General features: G+C 50.5%; 1 protein-coding gene across 1 annotated transcript in view; it reads left to right on the top strand.

Annotated features, from left to right (window-relative positions):
• Positions 1 to 18,245, top strand: part of ABCA13 (ATP binding cassette subfamily A member 13) — a 149,130-nt gene that overhangs the window by 102,614 nt on the left and 28,271 nt on the right. The window contains 6 exon segments of the mRNA XM_032476330.1: positions 3,107 to 3,161; positions 5,936 to 6,113; positions 7,225 to 7,340; positions 8,607 to 8,763; positions 14,267 to 14,520; positions 16,845 to 17,037. Coding sequence (XP_032332221.1) covers positions 3,107 to 3,161; positions 5,936 to 6,113; positions 7,225 to 7,340; positions 8,607 to 8,763; positions 14,267 to 14,520; positions 16,845 to 17,037 — 953 coding nt within the window.

Here is an 18,245-nt window from a genome sequence, read left to right as displayed (position 1 = left end):
AAACAACAGCACAGTTTCCCAGAATCGTTAGGAAGAAAGGTAAAACAGGAAGGAGCTCGTGGCCTCCGTGCAGCTGGCAAGATGGAAATGTCGAGAGACGGAGCTCAGCCCAGGAGGGGCGAGGTGCAGAGAGGTTGGTTGAGGGATTTAAGGCAGATACACTCTGCTTTGTGGAAGGTTAGCCACGGAGCACGTGAGAGGAGAAATCGTGTGCGTGTGTGTGTCTAAGATAAAGAGCAACAGTGTTGCCCAGACCTCAGGTGTCCGTCATTCGGGTCTTGCCTGCACTGTCTTCTGAGTTACCAAATTTTCCCGGTCCCATCATGTCCTGAAAGGGCGGAGCTGTTTGTTCGTTTGCTGAAAAGCTGTGTTGACTTGAAAAAAGCCATTTATTCCCCGTGATTGTTTTTCATTGCTTCTGTCTCTTTGTCGACCTTTCTTTCATTTTTCCCACGTTTCAAAGGAATTCGTAATGACACGTTGATTTTTTTTATGTTTGTGTTGCCTGTTGTCAGGTGGTTCTAGCATTCCGATTCATCTTGACGTCGACGTCCGTGTGTCATCTTTTCTCTTTCAAGCTGCGATTAGCTTAGTTCTAGCTGTGAAGGGCGTTCTGCGCTGAATCCTGGACACGCTGGTTGCCGTGTTGAGAGATGCCGAATCCTGCTACGTGTTCTTTTGCTGCTGCTCTGTTTCGTGTCCAGCGGGCCATCCTTGCTCTGAAGCACGGCACGAGCTGGGTAGATGTGCGTGTTTACCTTACATAACTGGGCCCGCTGACCCCGGCCTGGCTGAGTGGCGCCCTGCCCTTCACCACCTTGGCTAGAGGGTGGGGTTCGGCTCTGCCCCTGAGTGTTGCTGACACATATGTTGCAAAATGAGGTACCGACTGCCCTGTCTCATGGCTCCTGAGTCAGGGAAGTGCGTGCACCCCCACAGCCCCCCGACACTAGGGGACAGGCAATGTGGTAGCACCTTCCCCACCCTGCGTGGCCTCCTTCTGTCTCACGGGTGCCAGATGGGACGGAGGCTCAGACCCCTCTGAGCCATATGACAGGGTGGAGGCTGGTGGTGGAACCCGAGTGCTGACGGCCCGACGCCACGTGGCCACGTCCTGTCCCGTTACTGCCAGGTGGGCGTGGGGACTCAGCTCCTTGCTGGCCCCCTCCCGATGGGTGGGGGCTGTGGAGGGTGGGGTGGTGACGGTCGCTGCCTCTCTGGGCCTCGGTGAGTCTCACCGTGGCCAGGTGGAGGAGAAGGCAAGGCTTCCCTGCGGACCCCCGTGGGGAGACAGCCACCTGTCTGTCAGGTAGGGGGGAACATCAGCTTCCAGAGGGGAGCTGCTGAAACGGCAGAGGGTGTTTGGCTGGAGCCAAGAAGGCTGTCTTCCGTTGAGCCACCCTTTGCTGGGCCCTTTGGCTTTCTTGGAACTTCTTGTCTCTCCCTGTGGGCAGTTCCCATCTGGAGGCTTCTGCAGTCCGTGGCTGGGGTCTGTGGAAGCAGTAAGGAGACCAGGGAACTCACCAAAGTGTCCTTCCTCACGTCCCGAGGTCCCCAGGCAGCTGCTGCCTTCCTCCCGCCTGTCAGAATGTTCCTGTCCCTGCTGTTTTGTGACGTCCAGGGGCTTCGGTCCTGGCAGGACTGGAGCAACTCCACTTGGAGGAACCAGAGTTTGGTCTCTGACTTTTTAACCACTCAGAAGCCAGCAGGTCATGGAATCCTGCCTACAGAATATGACAAGAAAAATTCTGGACCTAGTGGAAGTATTGCTCATATAGTAAACAGGCCACAGAAACATCCTTGGGTGGGAAGTGGCTGAAAAAACATACTGTTAACATTCCCAGGGGAAGAAGGATGCCCAAAGGACAGGTGTTTGAGGGATTAATCAAAAGATCACAGACATAGTGACTCTGCAGAATGAATAAAATAACTTGGTGAATTTTGATTCTGGCGGAGCACATGGGTTATACAAATTTTGCACGAAGGAAGTGAAAAAAGTTAATTGATGGTCATGAATGACCCCATGAAAGGGAAGATACACAAGGTCAAATGTAATTCAATAATGATTATGTATATGTAGAGAAAACCCTGGAAATTTTGAAATAATGAACATCAAAATGCAAATAGAGATTACCTCTGGCTGGTTTTCCATTGGATTATAATTTATTTTCATTTTATTCTTTACCCTGCTCTTTATTTAAAACCTTTTTACAGTTGGCACCTACTAGTCAATAAATATAATAATTAATCTTAATATTGAGGAAAAAAACCCACCTTTTTCCCCTCCCCACCCACACTTCCCCCTCTGGTAACCGTAAGTTTGTTCTCTGTGTCTGTGAGTCTGTTTCTGTTCTGTGGATGAGTTCACGTGCGTCCTTTTGTTTTGGATTCCACACGTAAGGGGGGAATCTTTTTCTGGCTGACTTCACTTGCAGTGATGGTCACGGAGGTCTCGGTGAGACTGCGTTGGCTGGTGCTTGCTGGGGCGGGCAGAGCATCCTGTGTGGCGTCACGTGCGGTGGCCACGATGGCGTCCTTTGCGCTGACACGTGGGTGGCCGCCACCATCAGGACACCGGCGCACAAGGGCACGCAGAGCCACACAGCACAGCTCCACAGACCAAACCGGCCCAGCGGAGGGTTTGTTTTCTCTCTGTCTGGACTTGCTTTGATCTAGAGGCGAATTTCTGAGTATTGACCTGATTTCCATCAAACAACCCCCTTTGCACGTTGGTGTTTGGCCTCTCTGAGTCTGGTTCCCCGCAGTAATATATTCATTTTAGTTTAATTTTAAATACATCGCTGTGTTGTGGATAATACATCACTTATGCTGCAGAGATGCTTTCAAGGAGGAGACGGTAAAACGTGGTAGCGTGTTAGCACGGAGCCTGTCCTGTAGCATGTCCGGTGCATGTGGTTATTTCTGAGAGCAGCGGCCACAAAGTGCCAGCGCAGACGGGCGGAGCTTCACGACGGCGGTGCCGTTCGTGGGCAGGTGTGCCACCCACACCCGGGCACAGAGCATCTCCGGCGTGGCTTGGAGGTGGGCTGTGCGTAGACGGAGGCAGGGCACGCCTGCGGGCTCACTTTTCAATTTGTTTTTGCAGGAATAACGGTCTACAGCCACCCGTACGGAGGGGCCTTGCTGAACGAGGACAGGATGTGAGTGCAAGGATGCTACAGGGAGGGCGGCCCCAACATGGGCTGCTTACGGGTGACCCTCTTCTGCATTTGCCTGGAGTGGCGTTGGCTAATGTAGTTGGTGGAACAAGGCTTGGTCATCTCTTTGCAAAGTGGGAGGACGCTGACTTAAAGGAGGACGGGCCCTGACTGTGTTCACACAGATAATCTTATCACGCAGTTGTGTTTCCAAGTAGAATTTGTTCAAGGGGGCGATTTGCCGAAGCTCGAGGGATCCAGCAAGTTTTTCAGATTAGAAACTTTAAACACGGTGTTTACACAGGTAAACCTAGTGATGCCTCCCTGACAGTTTCTCATGCGAGCCCATCCTCGTGGTCCAGATGGGGATGCGGGTGGTGATGGGGACGCAGGTGGTGATGGGGCCAGTGCCCTTTATGTTCAGAATGAAGTGACAGTTCTCACTGTCTTAGAAACCGTAACCCTCCTCCTGTCCCTCCTTTTCCCCTCCTCCCTTCCTCTATCCCACGATTGACAAACTTTTAGTTAAAAGTTGATAATAAATAAAATTATTATGTATGTACCTCCTATGACCGTCCATGATGAGTCTGGGGACTCTGGTCTGGTTACTGGGTGACCTCCCTCACATCCTGGACTCAGCCAAGAGCTCACCCTGTGCTTGTCCTCGTGGTCATGGGTGGACATTCAGGGTTCTAGTTGGAGCCAGTCTCTGATCCCAGAATTCTAGGTGTGGGGTCGCTGACATCGGTTAAAAGCAAGACCTGGTGGAAAAGGAAGGTGTGGATGGTTTGTGCTCAGCCGTTTCAACATCTCCTGTCTGGAAGAAGTCAGCCTGTTCCTAAGAAAGAGGCAGTGATTTTTTTTTTAAATTGAAGTGTAGTCAGTTACCGTGTGTCAGTTTGTGGTGCACAGTGGCACGTCCCAGTCATGGAGATATACACATATATTTGTTTTCATATGCTTTTTCATTATAGGTTATTGCAAGATATTGAATACAGTTCCCTGTGCTGCGCAGTAGGACCATGTTGTTTATCTACATTATATACAGTAGTGTGTGTCTGCAAATCTCAAACTCCCAATTTATCCCTTCCCATCTCCTTTCCCCCCTGGTAACCATAAGTTTCTTCACTATGTCTGTGGAGGCAGTGAGTGACCAGAGGCGTTAGTTGTGCTCCAATTAACAAATGACCCAGGTGACTGGATAAAGAAGCTGTGGTCTGTTTATACAATGGAATACTACTCAGCCATAAAAAAGAATGAAATAATGCCATGTGCAGCAATGTAGATGGACCTGGAGATTGTCATTCTAAGTGAAGTGAGTCAGAAAAGAGAAAGAAAAATATCATATGATATCACTCATATGTGGAAAAAATGACACTAAGAAATCTATAAAACAGAGACAGAGTCACTGACATAGAAAACAAACTTATGGTTACCAAAGGGGAGAGGGTGGAGGGGTAAATTAGGAGTTTGAGATTTGCAGATACAAACCACTAGATATAAAATAGATAAACAAGCTTCTGTAGAGCACAGGGAACTGCATTCAGTATCTTGTAATAACCTACAGTGAAAAAGAATCTGAAAAGGAATCTATGTATGTACAAGTGTGACTGAATCATGATGCTGGGCACCAGAAACAGACACAATGTTATAAATCAATTGTACGTCAGTAAAAAAAAAAAAAAAAAGACCCAGGAAGTATACAGTGTACATTTTTGCAAAAACAGCTGGACCTATTATGGAATATTTTTGGTATTTCGAGGGACGAGATTCAGGGGTTGCTGACGCCAGCCCTCCCTCCTGTGGGAGCTGCTCTCTCGAGGGAGGTGGTCCCAACACGGGTGGGGCCACGGCTCACGGTGGAGGCCCCTCTGCAGATGACTTTCGTGGTAACCGGGACACAGACTCTGGTCAAGACTACACTCCAGACAGGCAGACTGGGACCTGTCCTCCCCCATCCCTCCTCGGTACTTCTGCCAGAAGCTGGGACCCGTAGCCCCTGCCTCAGAGCATCACTGGGGAGATTAAATGCGAGATTCCACACTCTTAGCCAATACGGTGGCTGGTCCTGTGGACTCTTTATTTATTAATTTTTTTGAGAGAATACATTTACTTTCTACCACATTGGCCGAGCTCGCTAAGCCATTAGAAAAAGCAGCGAGGAAGTCTGCGTTTTTAACCTCACTTTCTTACACTGAAATAAAATCCAGATGGAACATATACTGAAAGGCAGAGCATTAAGGTGATGGAAGAACAAAGTCTGACTGTCGTCGTAACTTCGGCAAAGTGCAAGTTTTCTCAGCCCACTGCAAAGCCTTCAGTAAAACTATATATATGTAGTATAATTTATATACATACATCTAAAAATGGAAATTAATTCTGGGTCAAAAACACACGTTGAGAAAGTGAAGGGAGACACAAAAGAATTTCCAGCACGCCTGACCACAGCTGATTTTACTGACAGTATGAAACCTTCTTATAAGTCAGTAGAGAAAGAATGCTTGATTTTTTTTTTTACTTTTTTTAATTGAATGAAGGCGTCTTAATGTTCTGCAGTGCTTTGCAACTTTCAGAAGTCTGATTTCCGATCACCCCATAATAACCCAATTTCCCCCACCTCCACCTTGCCCCTCGGCGCTCCCCGCTCCCCACTGGTGACCGCCAAGGGCTTAGTCACTGGTGTTCCCTGCCGTCCTGTTCTGCCCTCGCGGGTGTTAGGGACGGGAGAGCCCCGAGCCCCCGCCTGACGTCTGACGGCCGCTCTGCTCCGCCCGCAGCCTGGAGAGCATCCGCCAGTGCGGCGTGGCCCTCTGCATCGTGCTGGGCTTCTCCATCCTCACCGCCTCCATCAGCGGCGCCGTGGTGCGGGACCGGGTGACCGGAGCCAAGAGGCTGCAGCACCTCAGCGGCCTGGGCTGCAGGACGTACTGGGTCACTAACTTCGCGTGTGACATGGTAGGACTGGGGTGACGGCGTGACGGTCCCCGCACGTGCTTCCTCCGCACCTCCGATCTGCACGTGCGTGCATGCGTGTGTGTGTGTGTGTGTGTGTGTGTCTGGCCAATTCAGGTGAAGTCACCTTCACCTGTCACCGCCGGTCATTAAGGATGGCCCCCGAAGAGGGAGGGCTGACAGGGCACACGTGGAGACCTGGGAAGGCAGGGAGCTGTGCAGAAGTGCAAGTCTCTTACTGGGAAGGTGAGAAAACAGTCACCGTCAACCTGCTCTCTTCAAGGGGGTAGAAGATGGGATGATAAAAGTCATTAGCAATGGTCTTCGTCCTGAAACCACGTCCTGTGTGGCCGGAGCCCTGCTCCCTGGCACGGGCAGCAGCCTGAGCACAAGCTGCGTGGCCCCGGGTCCCCCCCGGGCCGCCTAAGCACGACTCATCCTGTGTCTTTGTCTTGCTAGAGGAGAGGGAGCTGGTGGGTGAGCCCCCCCCCCGGACCACGGCCGTGGTTTGTCACCTGCTGGGGACACTGCGTGGTGAGGCCAGCGGGGAGGGGCAGCAGATGGTGGAGTCTGCCCTGGGCGCTAAGTGCGGGAAGAAGCCGATCTTCCCAGGACGACGTCCGGGCTCCCACGTCTTCTCCAGAGATGAGGGTGGGCGCTGTATCGGTCAGCTCAGGCTGCTGTAAAAAATGCACCCGTGGAGGGTCTCAGACAACAGAAATTTATCCTGCCCCTGTTGCAGAGGTTGAAGTCCAAGATGCAGGGGTCCGCAGGGTTGGTGACACTCTTGCAGCCTCTCTCCTGGGCGTGTGGACGGCCATCTGTCCCCCCACCCCCGCCCCGCATCCTCACATGGTCGTCCCTCCATGCTGTGTCCTCATCTCCTCTTGTAAGGACACAAGTCCTAGGGGATCACAGCCTGTCCTAAAGCCCCCCTTTGATATGAGTTTTGAAGGGGACCCAGTTCAGCCCCCCGCGGGGACCCTCCCGGCCTTGCTTCACTGCCACCCAACTTGTGACGCACCAGCCAGGGTGCAGGCTCGGGCCGGGAGGGGCTGGCGGAGCGCCCGGCGGGTGTGACGCCCCCCCCCCCCATCCCTTTGTGTTTCCGCAGCTCTTTTACTTGATTTCCGTCTGCCTGTGTGTGGCCGTCGTGGTCGCCTTCCAGTTAACGGCGTTTACTTTCCGCCAGAACCTGGCGGCCATGGCCCTGCTGCTGGCGCTGTTCGGGTACGTGATGGGAGACTCTGCGGCGGAACTGCGGGGTGTTTTCGGGGAGAGGAGAGCCCCGCGGTGGCTTTGCACCTGCTGTGGCTCCGTCACCTTCTCTCTGATCAGGGGCGCCCAGCAAACAAGCCGGAGCCGGGATGGGGAGCGGGGATGGGGGACGGGGTGGAGACGGCACCGCCGTGGGTCCCGTTACCCTCGCTCTGATGTGAGTCTGGGGCTCAGGCGCCTCATCCCGTGGGCTCCGAGACTCTGCCCCTGGAGATTCTCTCGTGAAGCTCGGGGCCTGTGGACTTTTTCCCACCTCTCCTCTGACATTAGTCAGAATCCTGTTCCGTTTTTGGGAAATTCATGCCGTGTGCAGGTGGGGCCAGTTTCAAAGGGAACAGAACCCTGTAAATTGCAGAATAATTGTGAACAGGGTGCCAATCTCCAACACTAAATCACTAAAATGGTATTCTGTTACTTTTGAATAAAAGAATGGGGGTTGTTTGAAGCTTCCATAGGTTTCACTAAAAAAATTAATTATGCTCTTTAAGCCAATTTAACTTCTTTCTTTAAAAAAAAAAAAGACAGGAGGACTGGGGCTGCCAAAATGTTTATTTGAACCAAGTGTTTGAAAGGTGACTGATGAACTTGTAGTACAGAGACACTCACCTCCGTCTTAAATGCTCCAAAATCGTTTTAATGCCTCAGTTACGGGGCGGACGTCTGTTGACAAGAGTTTCTGAAACATTATATGATTTTATACATCATATTCCAGAGACATCGTATCTTCTGATACAAGAGGGTGTATCTTTCAACCCAGGGACGAGTGCCATAGATTCCGTATAGGAAAGGACCTGGACTAAAATAAAGAACGCGGTGCGGCGTGGTGCCCACGCAGAGGGGGCTTTCTGGTTCTACCCCCCCCCCTTTTTAACATCTTTTTACGTAGACCTCTGCACTCTTGGTAGCTTTTCATTCTCACTCTCACAAACGGGTATTTCTCCTGCTTTATGGAGGGGAATCAGAGCAAAGGAGTGAGACAGGTTTGCCCCTTGCAGGGGGACGGCGGGGAGGCGGGCTGACTCCACCCCGCCCGGGCTTGGCCCTGTTAGATTACGGCGTCTTCAGAAGCCCCCCAAATGTGCTCTGTCTTCAGAAAATCCTGCAGGATTTATTGAGTAAAATGTGCTGCTTTCTGCTCACGGAGGGAGGCAAGATAACCAGGTGAACAAATGCTTTTTGTTTGGGGAAGAGGAAGGTGATTTCTCACTGTGTTTTCAGGTACGCGACGCTCCCGTGGATGTACCTGATCTCCAGAATCTTCTCCAGTTCCGACGTTGCTTTCATCTGCTATGTGTCCCTGAACTTCGTCTTTGGCCTCTGCACCTTGCTGATGACCGTCATGCCCCGGCTGCTGGCCATCACCTCCAAAGCCCAGGTCAGCGAGTTTCAGCACTGCCGCCTCCCCCAGGGCGCGGGGGCGGGGGAGCGGGGAGAGCGCCGACCCACGCCCAGTCTGTACTTTCCAGCCGGGGTTAAATGGAACGTGCTGGTATCCACCGCCTTCAACCTCCAGAAAGAGAAATTGGCTCCAGGTAGCAGAAGCGTCTGTGTCGCTGTCAGGGCCTCCCCCAGGCTGGTGACCTCGGGCGGAGCACGAGCAGGTGATGCTGCTCCCTCCGTGAGTGAGGCCAGACCCAGGGGCGTGCTCGCGGCTGCGTCCGTGGCTGCGTCCCCGCTGTGCGTGGGTCCCTGATTGACGGTTGGAGGGCGGATGTGGGTGAGAAGTGTGTCCCGGTGGGGTGTCCCGGGAGAGGGGGCAGACCGTCCTCTCCCTGGATGCCCCAGGGTCACAGGTCCTTGGGATCAGGTGCTTCAGGGTGGGACTGGCCACTTTTGGGTGACTCTGCCCTTTCCCCCCTGACCCCTGGGACATATTTGGATTTGCTGCTTTCAAAATGTTGGAGCAAAGGGCTGCCCTTAGAATTGTCTCCTGGTGAAGGTGCGTGTCTCCTGGTGAGCTGGACGCCCTCCTCGGAGAACCCTCTCTCCAGCAGGCCACGGGCATCCCAGGCCAGTCTGGGGGTCATCCCAGCGGAATCCACTTCTGCTGACGCGTCCTTCTTATCCCCCCCAGGCTCCTGCCGCCCGTCTCCCCTGGGAGGCCTGCCGGGGTCGTGTCTGCTTCAGCTCACCTTCTGTCTTCCGTCTTCCGCAGCCTCCCCAGTGCTGCCTGCGGTGTGGACTCAGAGTGCGCCCTCTCCTCTGCCCGTATGTCGGTTCCTCTCCTACCTTCTGCTCTTGGCTCCGACCACACGGTCCTCTCCTGACTCCCTGCTGCCCGGACCCCACTTCCTCATGTTACTGAACCAAACTTGGGTCCGCTGGCCGGCGAGCAGTGAGGCCAGTCTGCTGACCCCTGGTGGTGAGGGAGGGGAGTGCAGCGTGTGCTGCAGGTGCCCAGCAAGGAGTCCAGGCAGCCAGGGCTCAAAAGACCTGAACTGCCCGGAGGCTTTCGGGGAACTTGTCTTTTCAAGACAGGTCGAGGGAGGGAGCCGTGGGGGGCGTGATCAGCTCATGGACAGTCTTCTGACTGGCGGGTGATGAGGTCATTGGGAGTCACCGCCATCAACCTTCTGGCTCCGGCTGGTCTGGGGTCCGCGTGCTTGTGGGCAGCATTCAGTTGACTTCTGCCACCTGGTGGGGGTTCAGTGTCTGCAAAACAGCTCAAAGGACATGACTCGGAATATTATCTACAGCCCTGGAGGAGAAGCTGAAAGGTCCTGGGCTTTGGTTAGTGGCTGAACTATTATTATTTTGTCTTGCTTGACTGTTTCCCTCCCATTCTGCACTTTCTCACTTCTCTGGTTAAATGTGGAACTCGGGGGAGGCCTAGGAGGCTGATGCTTTTCCGCAGACAAGAGGCAGGTGGGGGACGTGGAGGGGGGTCTGTTCCAGGAAGGCCCCGTGGGGTCCTCTGTGGTCCTGGTGGGTGATTGACTCACAGGCTGAGAAAATAGCGTGGGGAACGCCCAGCCCTCCCAGTTCTGGAGGATGTGCTGCTGGTCGTGTCTCAGAGGGGTCCGGGGCTGAGGCCTGCATAAGTAGGGTGGGCTCGCTTCCTGATGCCCGGACTTGCCAAGACTTGGTAGGCTGTCCGCTGATGGCGCCTGTTAATTTTTGTGGTTATGCCTCATGTTTGCACAGAAGCAGTGAGTTATGTAAATGTGTGCTATGCATTCCGTAAAAGAAACAATTTATTTTGGGGATTTTTATAGGTCTGCCACTGACACTAATCTAGTAATGTGTCTAGACTTTAAATAGAAAACCAGCAGAACCATCAGTTGGTTTTAGCATGAGGAGAATGTTGAAGGAAGTTAGCAGAGACAGAACACAATTTTCCTCATCCCCAGCAGGTCCCTAATGTCACGGATTGGGCAGAGCTGAAGCAGCTGGCCTCACCATTGATGGTGACATGAGTGAGAAATCAGTGCTTGGTGTAGTAACGAGCACTGAGATTTGGGGGATGTTTGTTACGTGGCAAAGCTAACTCATACATCATTAAACTGAAACCAGCTGCTGTCTTAACAACAAAAAATTCATGGATGTCAGTCATGAACTAAGATGGGGAGGAAGCCAGACTCAAGGTAGATGAAACCTGTGGTGAGAAACTTGCAGCAGGATCTGCTCCAGGGGTCAGGATCCCAGACAGAAAAGGAGAGGTGAGACCTTCCAGACCCAAAGAGGATCTAGCCAGGAATCTTTGCGTGGTGAGATTTTAACACTTAGGTCGGTGGGAGGTGGTGTTCCCTTCCGTTGTAAACAGAGTTGCTCACTTGGAGGGAAAATCAGCGCGTTAATAGGGTGTTTGCAAAAAAAACCAAAAGGGTCAAACTCGATTGTTAACAGATAATAAAAGGCATCTGATTGCTGTTCCTCAGGCCTTTCTTTTCCTTTGCTTTTTATTTTGGTGGTGTTTGCTTTAAAAACTCAACGTTACAAATGGGTGACTTCAAATATTCATTTGCAAGTTAATGGAGCAATTGATATATTTTAATGGCATCCATAGGAGAAACCAAGAAAGGTGACTGGCGTCTCAGAGCAGTGCCCAAAGCCAGTGCAACTGGTGTTGACCACTGTGTACACAAACTAGCATGTTAATCAGAGCATTTTAGTTTTTCCCAAGTCACAATTCGTAAGCCGATGTTCATAGGAAATGCATTTTGGGGTCTGACTCAAGGGCTGGGGTTTCTGTCTCTCCCACTGGTGAGGCTTCCCTTTAAGAGGAGAGCGAAGCTCTCAGTTTCAGTGATTTACTCCTCTGGATATTGGAAGTCAGACACCTGTGAACTGCTGTGTGATGAATTAGTGTAGCTGCCCCCCTCCACGTGTGGGTTGCCTGTCAACTCAGTGTCCCTGCATCGTGGACAGCTTTGTTCATGGTGGGGTTGCTACCCCTGCGGGATCGTCGCGTTCAGATCCGAAGTCCTCATGGTTCAGTCCTCATGGTTACGCTTCCTGAGTTAGGAGCTGCAAAAGGCTGCTGTTTCCATCTTACCACTTAAGACAAAATCCTTTCATGTGGGACATTATTTGATCCAGGGACTTAGCTTTATGAAAAGTTGGATGAATAAACCCCTTCAAGGGCTGGTTGACATCTGTAAATAGTGTCAATCACGACAAGAATTGAGGGAAAAGAAAATAAACCTCTCATGTTTTTCCCTCGTCTCTATGCAGGAGGCGATCAACCATCATATAACTATATCTGCTCCTAAAAGCCTTTGTTGAATGTTCTGTTGTCCCCAAGTCACATCAGCTGAGACGACTAATTGTGAACAACTCTGAGTGTGCATTGCAAGGGAAAACTGGACCTTTTTGGGTGTGAAATATATAATTGACACCTTTGTGATTTTGTTCTTTAATTTGCACGGAGCATGTACCGTGTTGTGTGTTATTAGGTACACACGGCGATGATTTTACTTCCCTGTAAACTATTGTTGTTCGAACCAATGACTGAGTTTGAACACAGGGAGAGAAGGGCTCTGAAATGTGAGTCTGATTCTCGGTGATATTTGCGTGACATCGTTTGTAAGTTGTGGTTCCCGTGGCTGTGGCTTTCTGGGCTGCACTCTTTAGCTGTAATGTGTCCAAAGGTCGGTTCGACAGACCATGTTTTGGTGAGTTTTCTCCAAACCTTGTGTTCTGTGGTGGAAGGACCTTATTCTTTGGACCCAAAAGGTGGGTGTTGGGTCCTGGCCTTTCCAACTGTGTGGCTTGGACACATTGATCAGCCACGTGGAACGGTGTTGGCTAATTTGTGACTGAATTTACTTCTCAGTACCTTGTACACTTACTGAGAGAATGACATGCAGTGAAATTCAGTGAAGCTGGGCACCTACAGTCCTTTACAGAAAGCGCCCAGTGCACAGTGATTAACACGGTAATAATTTGAATTTCATTATAAAACACCAGATTCGCAAAACATCAGATGGTAGAGACAATAATGAAATTTATGGCAGATTTGGTTTATATACATTTATATATATATTTATGATATATTTATGATATGTATGATGTATGTGAATATATAAATATATTTATATATTTAATTTAAATTAAATTTAATTTAATTCAATATAAAATATATTTATATATTCGATTTAAAACTACGTTTTTCAAGTATCTCCATACTTTTTGGCTTCTCTGCAAGTACACATTGTTCTCTCTCCATCTCCTTGGCCTTGTAATAGCATTTAATTTTAAAATGTTAATGACAGGAACGTATATTTAATATCCACTCCATGCTAAGTATGAACGCACTGTCTTTCGTGTTCTGCAAATGCTCACATGCTCACAGTCACAGCTGACAACGACAAATTAATCAGCTGAGCTAAGAAAGAAATGGAAAATTTTAACTTCAGCCAAATTTGAGGATTGTAACCCGGGGAGAGCACTTCAGACAGCTCTGAGAACTGCTCCTGTTAGAAATCAAGGCAGCTATACACGTGTTTTGGGACAGAGGCTGGGCATCAAATGACGCACTATTGACAGTTCTCAGAATCCGGATCTAAGCGTCATGCTGGTGGGTCACGTGACCCCTTACAAGGTCAAGAAGGAACGCTAACTTTTAAGGAGCTGTCTTGAAGGCTCTTTATGGCTGACCAGTGTCCCTGCCAATGGGCGGGTTTGGGGGACGCAGAATGCGGACACACGGTGCACAGTGCGGGGAGGGGAGGGCAGAGGGCAGAGAACTTTTTGTGTTCCAATTTTTGTGGTCTTGCCGTAACATATGAATTTTATTTCACGCAGTTTTCTTTCTTGTCTTGCCATGAAATACGACTTTTCATATTATCCACTCATCTAGACATTCATGTCCTCCCGCGAATTTAGCCACCCACGTTTAGTCAGTTTGCGCTGCTGTGACAAAACGTGACGGACTGAGAGCCCTCAGCGAGACACATGTGCTTCTCATGGATCTGGAGGCTGGGAGGCACCGGGGCACTGGCGGGTTCTGTCCGCGTGAGGCCCCTCTTCCCGGCGTGTACCTTCTCGCTGCGTCCTCGCACCGCAGAGAGAGGGGATGCTCTGTTGTCTCCCAAAGCTCTGCCTCTTAATACATCACATCCCATTGAGGGTAAGGTCTTCAACACGTGCATTTGGGTCGGGGGCAAACATTCAGCCTATCAGCTTCCCCCCGGCCCCCCCAAATCATGTCCTTCGTGTGTGAGAAATACATTTATCTGTCCCAGGAGCCCCCAAAGTCTTAACCTTAACCCAGGCAAGTCTGAAACCCCGCAGGGCCGGACGGTCGGAGCTCCAGGCTGGAGGATGCGCGTCGTGGCTTTGCTGGCTGCCCGCAGGTGTCCTCGGGCACCTGGGACAAGGAGGAATGGACATCGTGAAGCGTCCTTCATTCGCTTTCTCTTTCTTTCCCTGCGCAGAATTTGCAGAGCATCTACGACGTCCTCAAGTGGGTGTTCACAGTTTTCCCTCAGTTCTGCCTGGGCCAGGGCCTGATAGAACTGTGCTACAATCAGATCAAGTACGACCTGACCCACAGCTTCGGCGTGGACTCCTACGTGAGCCCCTTTGAGATGAACTTCCTGGGCTGGATCTTTGTGCAGCTGGCCTCGCAAGGCACGGTTCTGCTCCTCCTGAGGGTTCTGCTGCACGGGGACCTTCTGCAGCGGTCCAGGTACGTCCCCGGGGCACCCACTTCTGGATGGAGAGGGAGGGCAGACTCCATCCTGGAGGCTGCAGGATGAGACGTGCGTCTGATCAGCTTTGCACGCTGCTCTAACAGCTCAGGTTTTGTGTTTTCTTGGTTTGTTTCGTTGGTTTGGAAGTTCAGTGGTGATAACCTGCTATTAGTAGCAATGCCTCCCCTCCAGAGTGGTGGCCCACGGCCCGCTCCTGGCGTGGGGCCACCGGGGCGCCGCCCTCCCCTCCCCTGCACTTGCTTCCGTCCTGCGGCCCTGCTGGTTGCCGTCTCAGAATCCAGGTCTCCGTCAGAACCTGAGCTCTGGCCACGTACCAGTCAGGCTGGGTGGGTTTGGGGGGCGGGGTGCCCTGTTTATTCCCTGTCTGGTCTGGAGCGGGACTCTGCGCTCTGTACCCCAGATGCCGGCTGGGTCCGGGCAGCCCCACGGCCCAGGGCCGCGTGCCCCTTCTGACCTTAGCTGTACTGCAAGGTTCTGCGACGACTAGTGCCCAACAGGATGCTTCCGTTGTGAAACGGATGGCATTGTCTGTGGTCGCCGTTGGAAGATGGCTGAGGGGCGCATTTCTGAGCCCAGGTGGGTGCACTGCACGTTGGATCATTGCGAGGCCGCGTTGTCCTTCACCCAAAGGAGTTACTCAGGATGTAAACAAGCTGTGCAGGCGTGGACCCCTCACCCCGGGACCCTGAGATCAGAAGCTCCCGGGCCGAGACCCGGGGAGGATTTGTGAACTTTCCCAGGAGACTGACGAGGAGGCGGTCAGAACTGCCGACGTGGGTGCCTCGGGGTGGGTTCGGGAAGCAGGAGGAGTAAGGGAGCATGTTTCCTGGCAGAGTGAGAACAGACCCCTGGAAGGCAGGCCAGGCAGAAGGGCCGAGGGGTGCACGCTCAGCGGGGCAAGAGGAGCTGTCGAGCAGAAAAGGTTCAGATTCGATGATTCCCACTGCTTGGACACACCTGAGCTCCCTTCTTCCAGACCGAGGGCTCTCAGCGTCTGGGAAGCCCCCCACGGCCCGCTCCCGCCAGTGACCACCCCGCAGAGGCCTGCCTTTCTTATTTGCACCCCCGTCAGTCCCTGTCTCGTGCTTTTGGTTACTATGTGGATTATATGCTATAACATAGACCCCGGAGTGTCTCCCTGTATTTTCTCATCATCTCTGTTGTGTTAAAAACATTATCTATTTGTCCAATGGTGATTTCAACTACGGGGAAAAAAAAGCCAAGAAAAGATCTGAGAGCACTTGGGTCCAGCAGTGGCTGTTTCATTGTATTTTTAATCCATTTTTTATTTTAAAATAGTTTAAGACTCTCAACAAATAGCAGAACTAGTGCAGAGTTCCTAGGCCCCCTTCACCCAGCTTCTCCCAGAGACATCGTGATCATATAATAATATATTTCATGACAATGTGACACTGAGAAAGCCAGGAAATTGATGTTGGCACAACACTGTCTCCATGATATGATTTTTTTAATTGAGTTGCAGTCAGTTTATTTTTTTTAATTTTTTAATTTTTTAATTTTTTTATGGATTTATAATCATTTTACCATGTCGTGTCAAATGCCAGTGCAGAGCACAGTTTTTCAGTTATGCGTGAACATACATACGTTCATCGTCGCATTCTTTTTCGCCGTGAGCCACTGCAGGATCTTGTCTGCACTCTTTTCAGTTATTAAAATACTGACATATGACAGTTTGCAGAAACGGAGATTCACTTGGAAGCTCAAATGCGCCAGAATGCAAAGCGCGAGGAAGAATGGAGAAGCAAGCAGCTCCGATTTAGAGCAAATAAATTAGAGTTGAAAATTAAACTTGCATTCGTCTGACAGACACTGGTTAAGTCTGTTGGGCCAGGCGTTGTGCAAAGGGCTTGCATTTAATTCTTGTACGTAATCCAGCATACGCCACAGGTGTGTAGCGTTTGGGTCCTTTGGCGTGTCCCCGACTTGATTACATTCCTGTTTGCTAAAAGCACTTAGGTGAGTTGATTTATTTTTATTCTGTGACCCACCATTTGTCCGTCTAGCACAAAATAGTCATGAATAATGACTTCATTGTTCATCAAATTGAAAAGTCGTCCTGGTTCGGTGTCCATCCACATCACTAGCAGGCACACGCGCGTTTCCCTGGCGTGAAGGGGTGAACGCTGAATCTGTGTGCTGATCAGTCCCCAGGATGGCGGAACTGGGGCACGTGGACCATGGCTCGTCCTTGAAGCCCGTGTCTTCTGTTCGGGTGACCCGTGAGCCGCCTCTCTGTCTGGATTCTTCCCGTCGCATTAACTCTGACTTCTCTCTCCAGGCGTCCCCCTGCCATGCAGGGCACAGTCACATTTTCTAAGGACATAGACGTTGAAAAGGAGCAAATGAGGGTGTTGAAAGGGAGAACCGAAGGAGACATCCTCGTGTTGTGCAACCTCAGTAAAAGTTACAGAAGCTTTTGCAGGAGAACCACCGCTGTGCAGGACGTGAGCTTGGGCATACGGAGAGGGGAGGTAAAAACGCTTCTCGTTGCTACTTCCCTGCTGCACAACCGCGTTCCTCTCATTGTTGGCCTGCTTCTGTTCGTCTCAGAGTCCTTGAAATCAGAGCTAAAAGCAGCCTTCACGTGTCAGGAATTTCTGCAGAATCCGAGTAGAGAGTCAGTCGGCTCTTTCCTAGTGCAAACTTTGCTGGTTGATGGGGTTTATTCCATTTCAAAATTTTTTTTAAAAAATATAAGTGATTGAGGAGTTTTAATGATTGTTTGGGCTAGGGGATGATTTTTCTATTGAGTGCAAATATTTTATAAATCCAACTAATCAGGGCAACCACATCGAACTCTGGCTTGGGTGTCAGTCCCCTGTAAGTGGCCACTTCTGCCCATCTAGTGAAACGCTGTTCTGCAAAGGTAAACACACTCACACCCTGTAATAATAACTCAGAATTTTTTTTTCATGAATACGACATTAATTCTAGCAGAAATATGCAATCTGAATGGGACAGGAGTCGTATAAATCGTTCCTGACTTGTGCTTCATGCACGGAAGAAGATCGTTCTGGAAATGATTAACTTGAGTAAACTTTTACAAATAAGAGACAACTTTGCAGTCATGTTGTTCCAAGCTTCTGGGAAATTCAAATTAGGGTATGTGGTCCCTCTGCTCTGAGCGGAGAACCGGCATTTCAGAGCTGAGTATCATTAGGTAAAGAGAAGCTGAGAGATTGCTCTGAGTCCATCCAGGAATCTCCTTGCACCCTGCACAGAGCTGTGTGCTCAGAGAGGACAGGATGCTGAAGTTTTTTTTTTTTACAATAGTTTCCTACCCAACTTTAAAACCAGCTACGCAAACTTCACCACCCTATTGAGCTATTTTTTTTTTTAACCTTTGCTTTAAAAAAATAATCTTTAGTTTTGCCACTGCCTCTCCATGGTAATTCTAAGCTCAAGGGGTAAGAGAAGAACTTGGAAACCTTCGTAAGAGAGGTGCTCTAGGTGTGTGAAATGGCCCAAGATGCCAGTCTCATCGGGGTTCCCCTTGCTAGACATTTTCTCAGCATCTCAGTTTAATTGCCAAGATGGGATGAAAGGACCCACAGAAGAGACAGAGATGGCTCAGATGTGCCCCTGTCCCTCCAGGAATGAATATTTGTGTAAGATCTACAACACAGAAATGGACTTGCAGACTTAATAAACAATCTTATGGTTACCGGGGAAAGGGGGT

The sequence above is a fragment of the Camelus ferus genome, unplaced genomic scaffold, assembly GCF_009834535.1.
Source record: "Camelus ferus isolate YT-003-E unplaced genomic scaffold, BCGSAC_Cfer_1.0 contig385, whole genome shotgun sequence".
In the NCBI taxonomy this organism is placed as follows: domain Eukaryota; kingdom Metazoa; phylum Chordata; class Mammalia; order Artiodactyla; family Camelidae; genus Camelus; species Camelus ferus.
The sequence above is the reverse complement of the archived record's forward strand: the minus strand, read 5'-3'. Positions and strand labels throughout refer to the sequence as shown.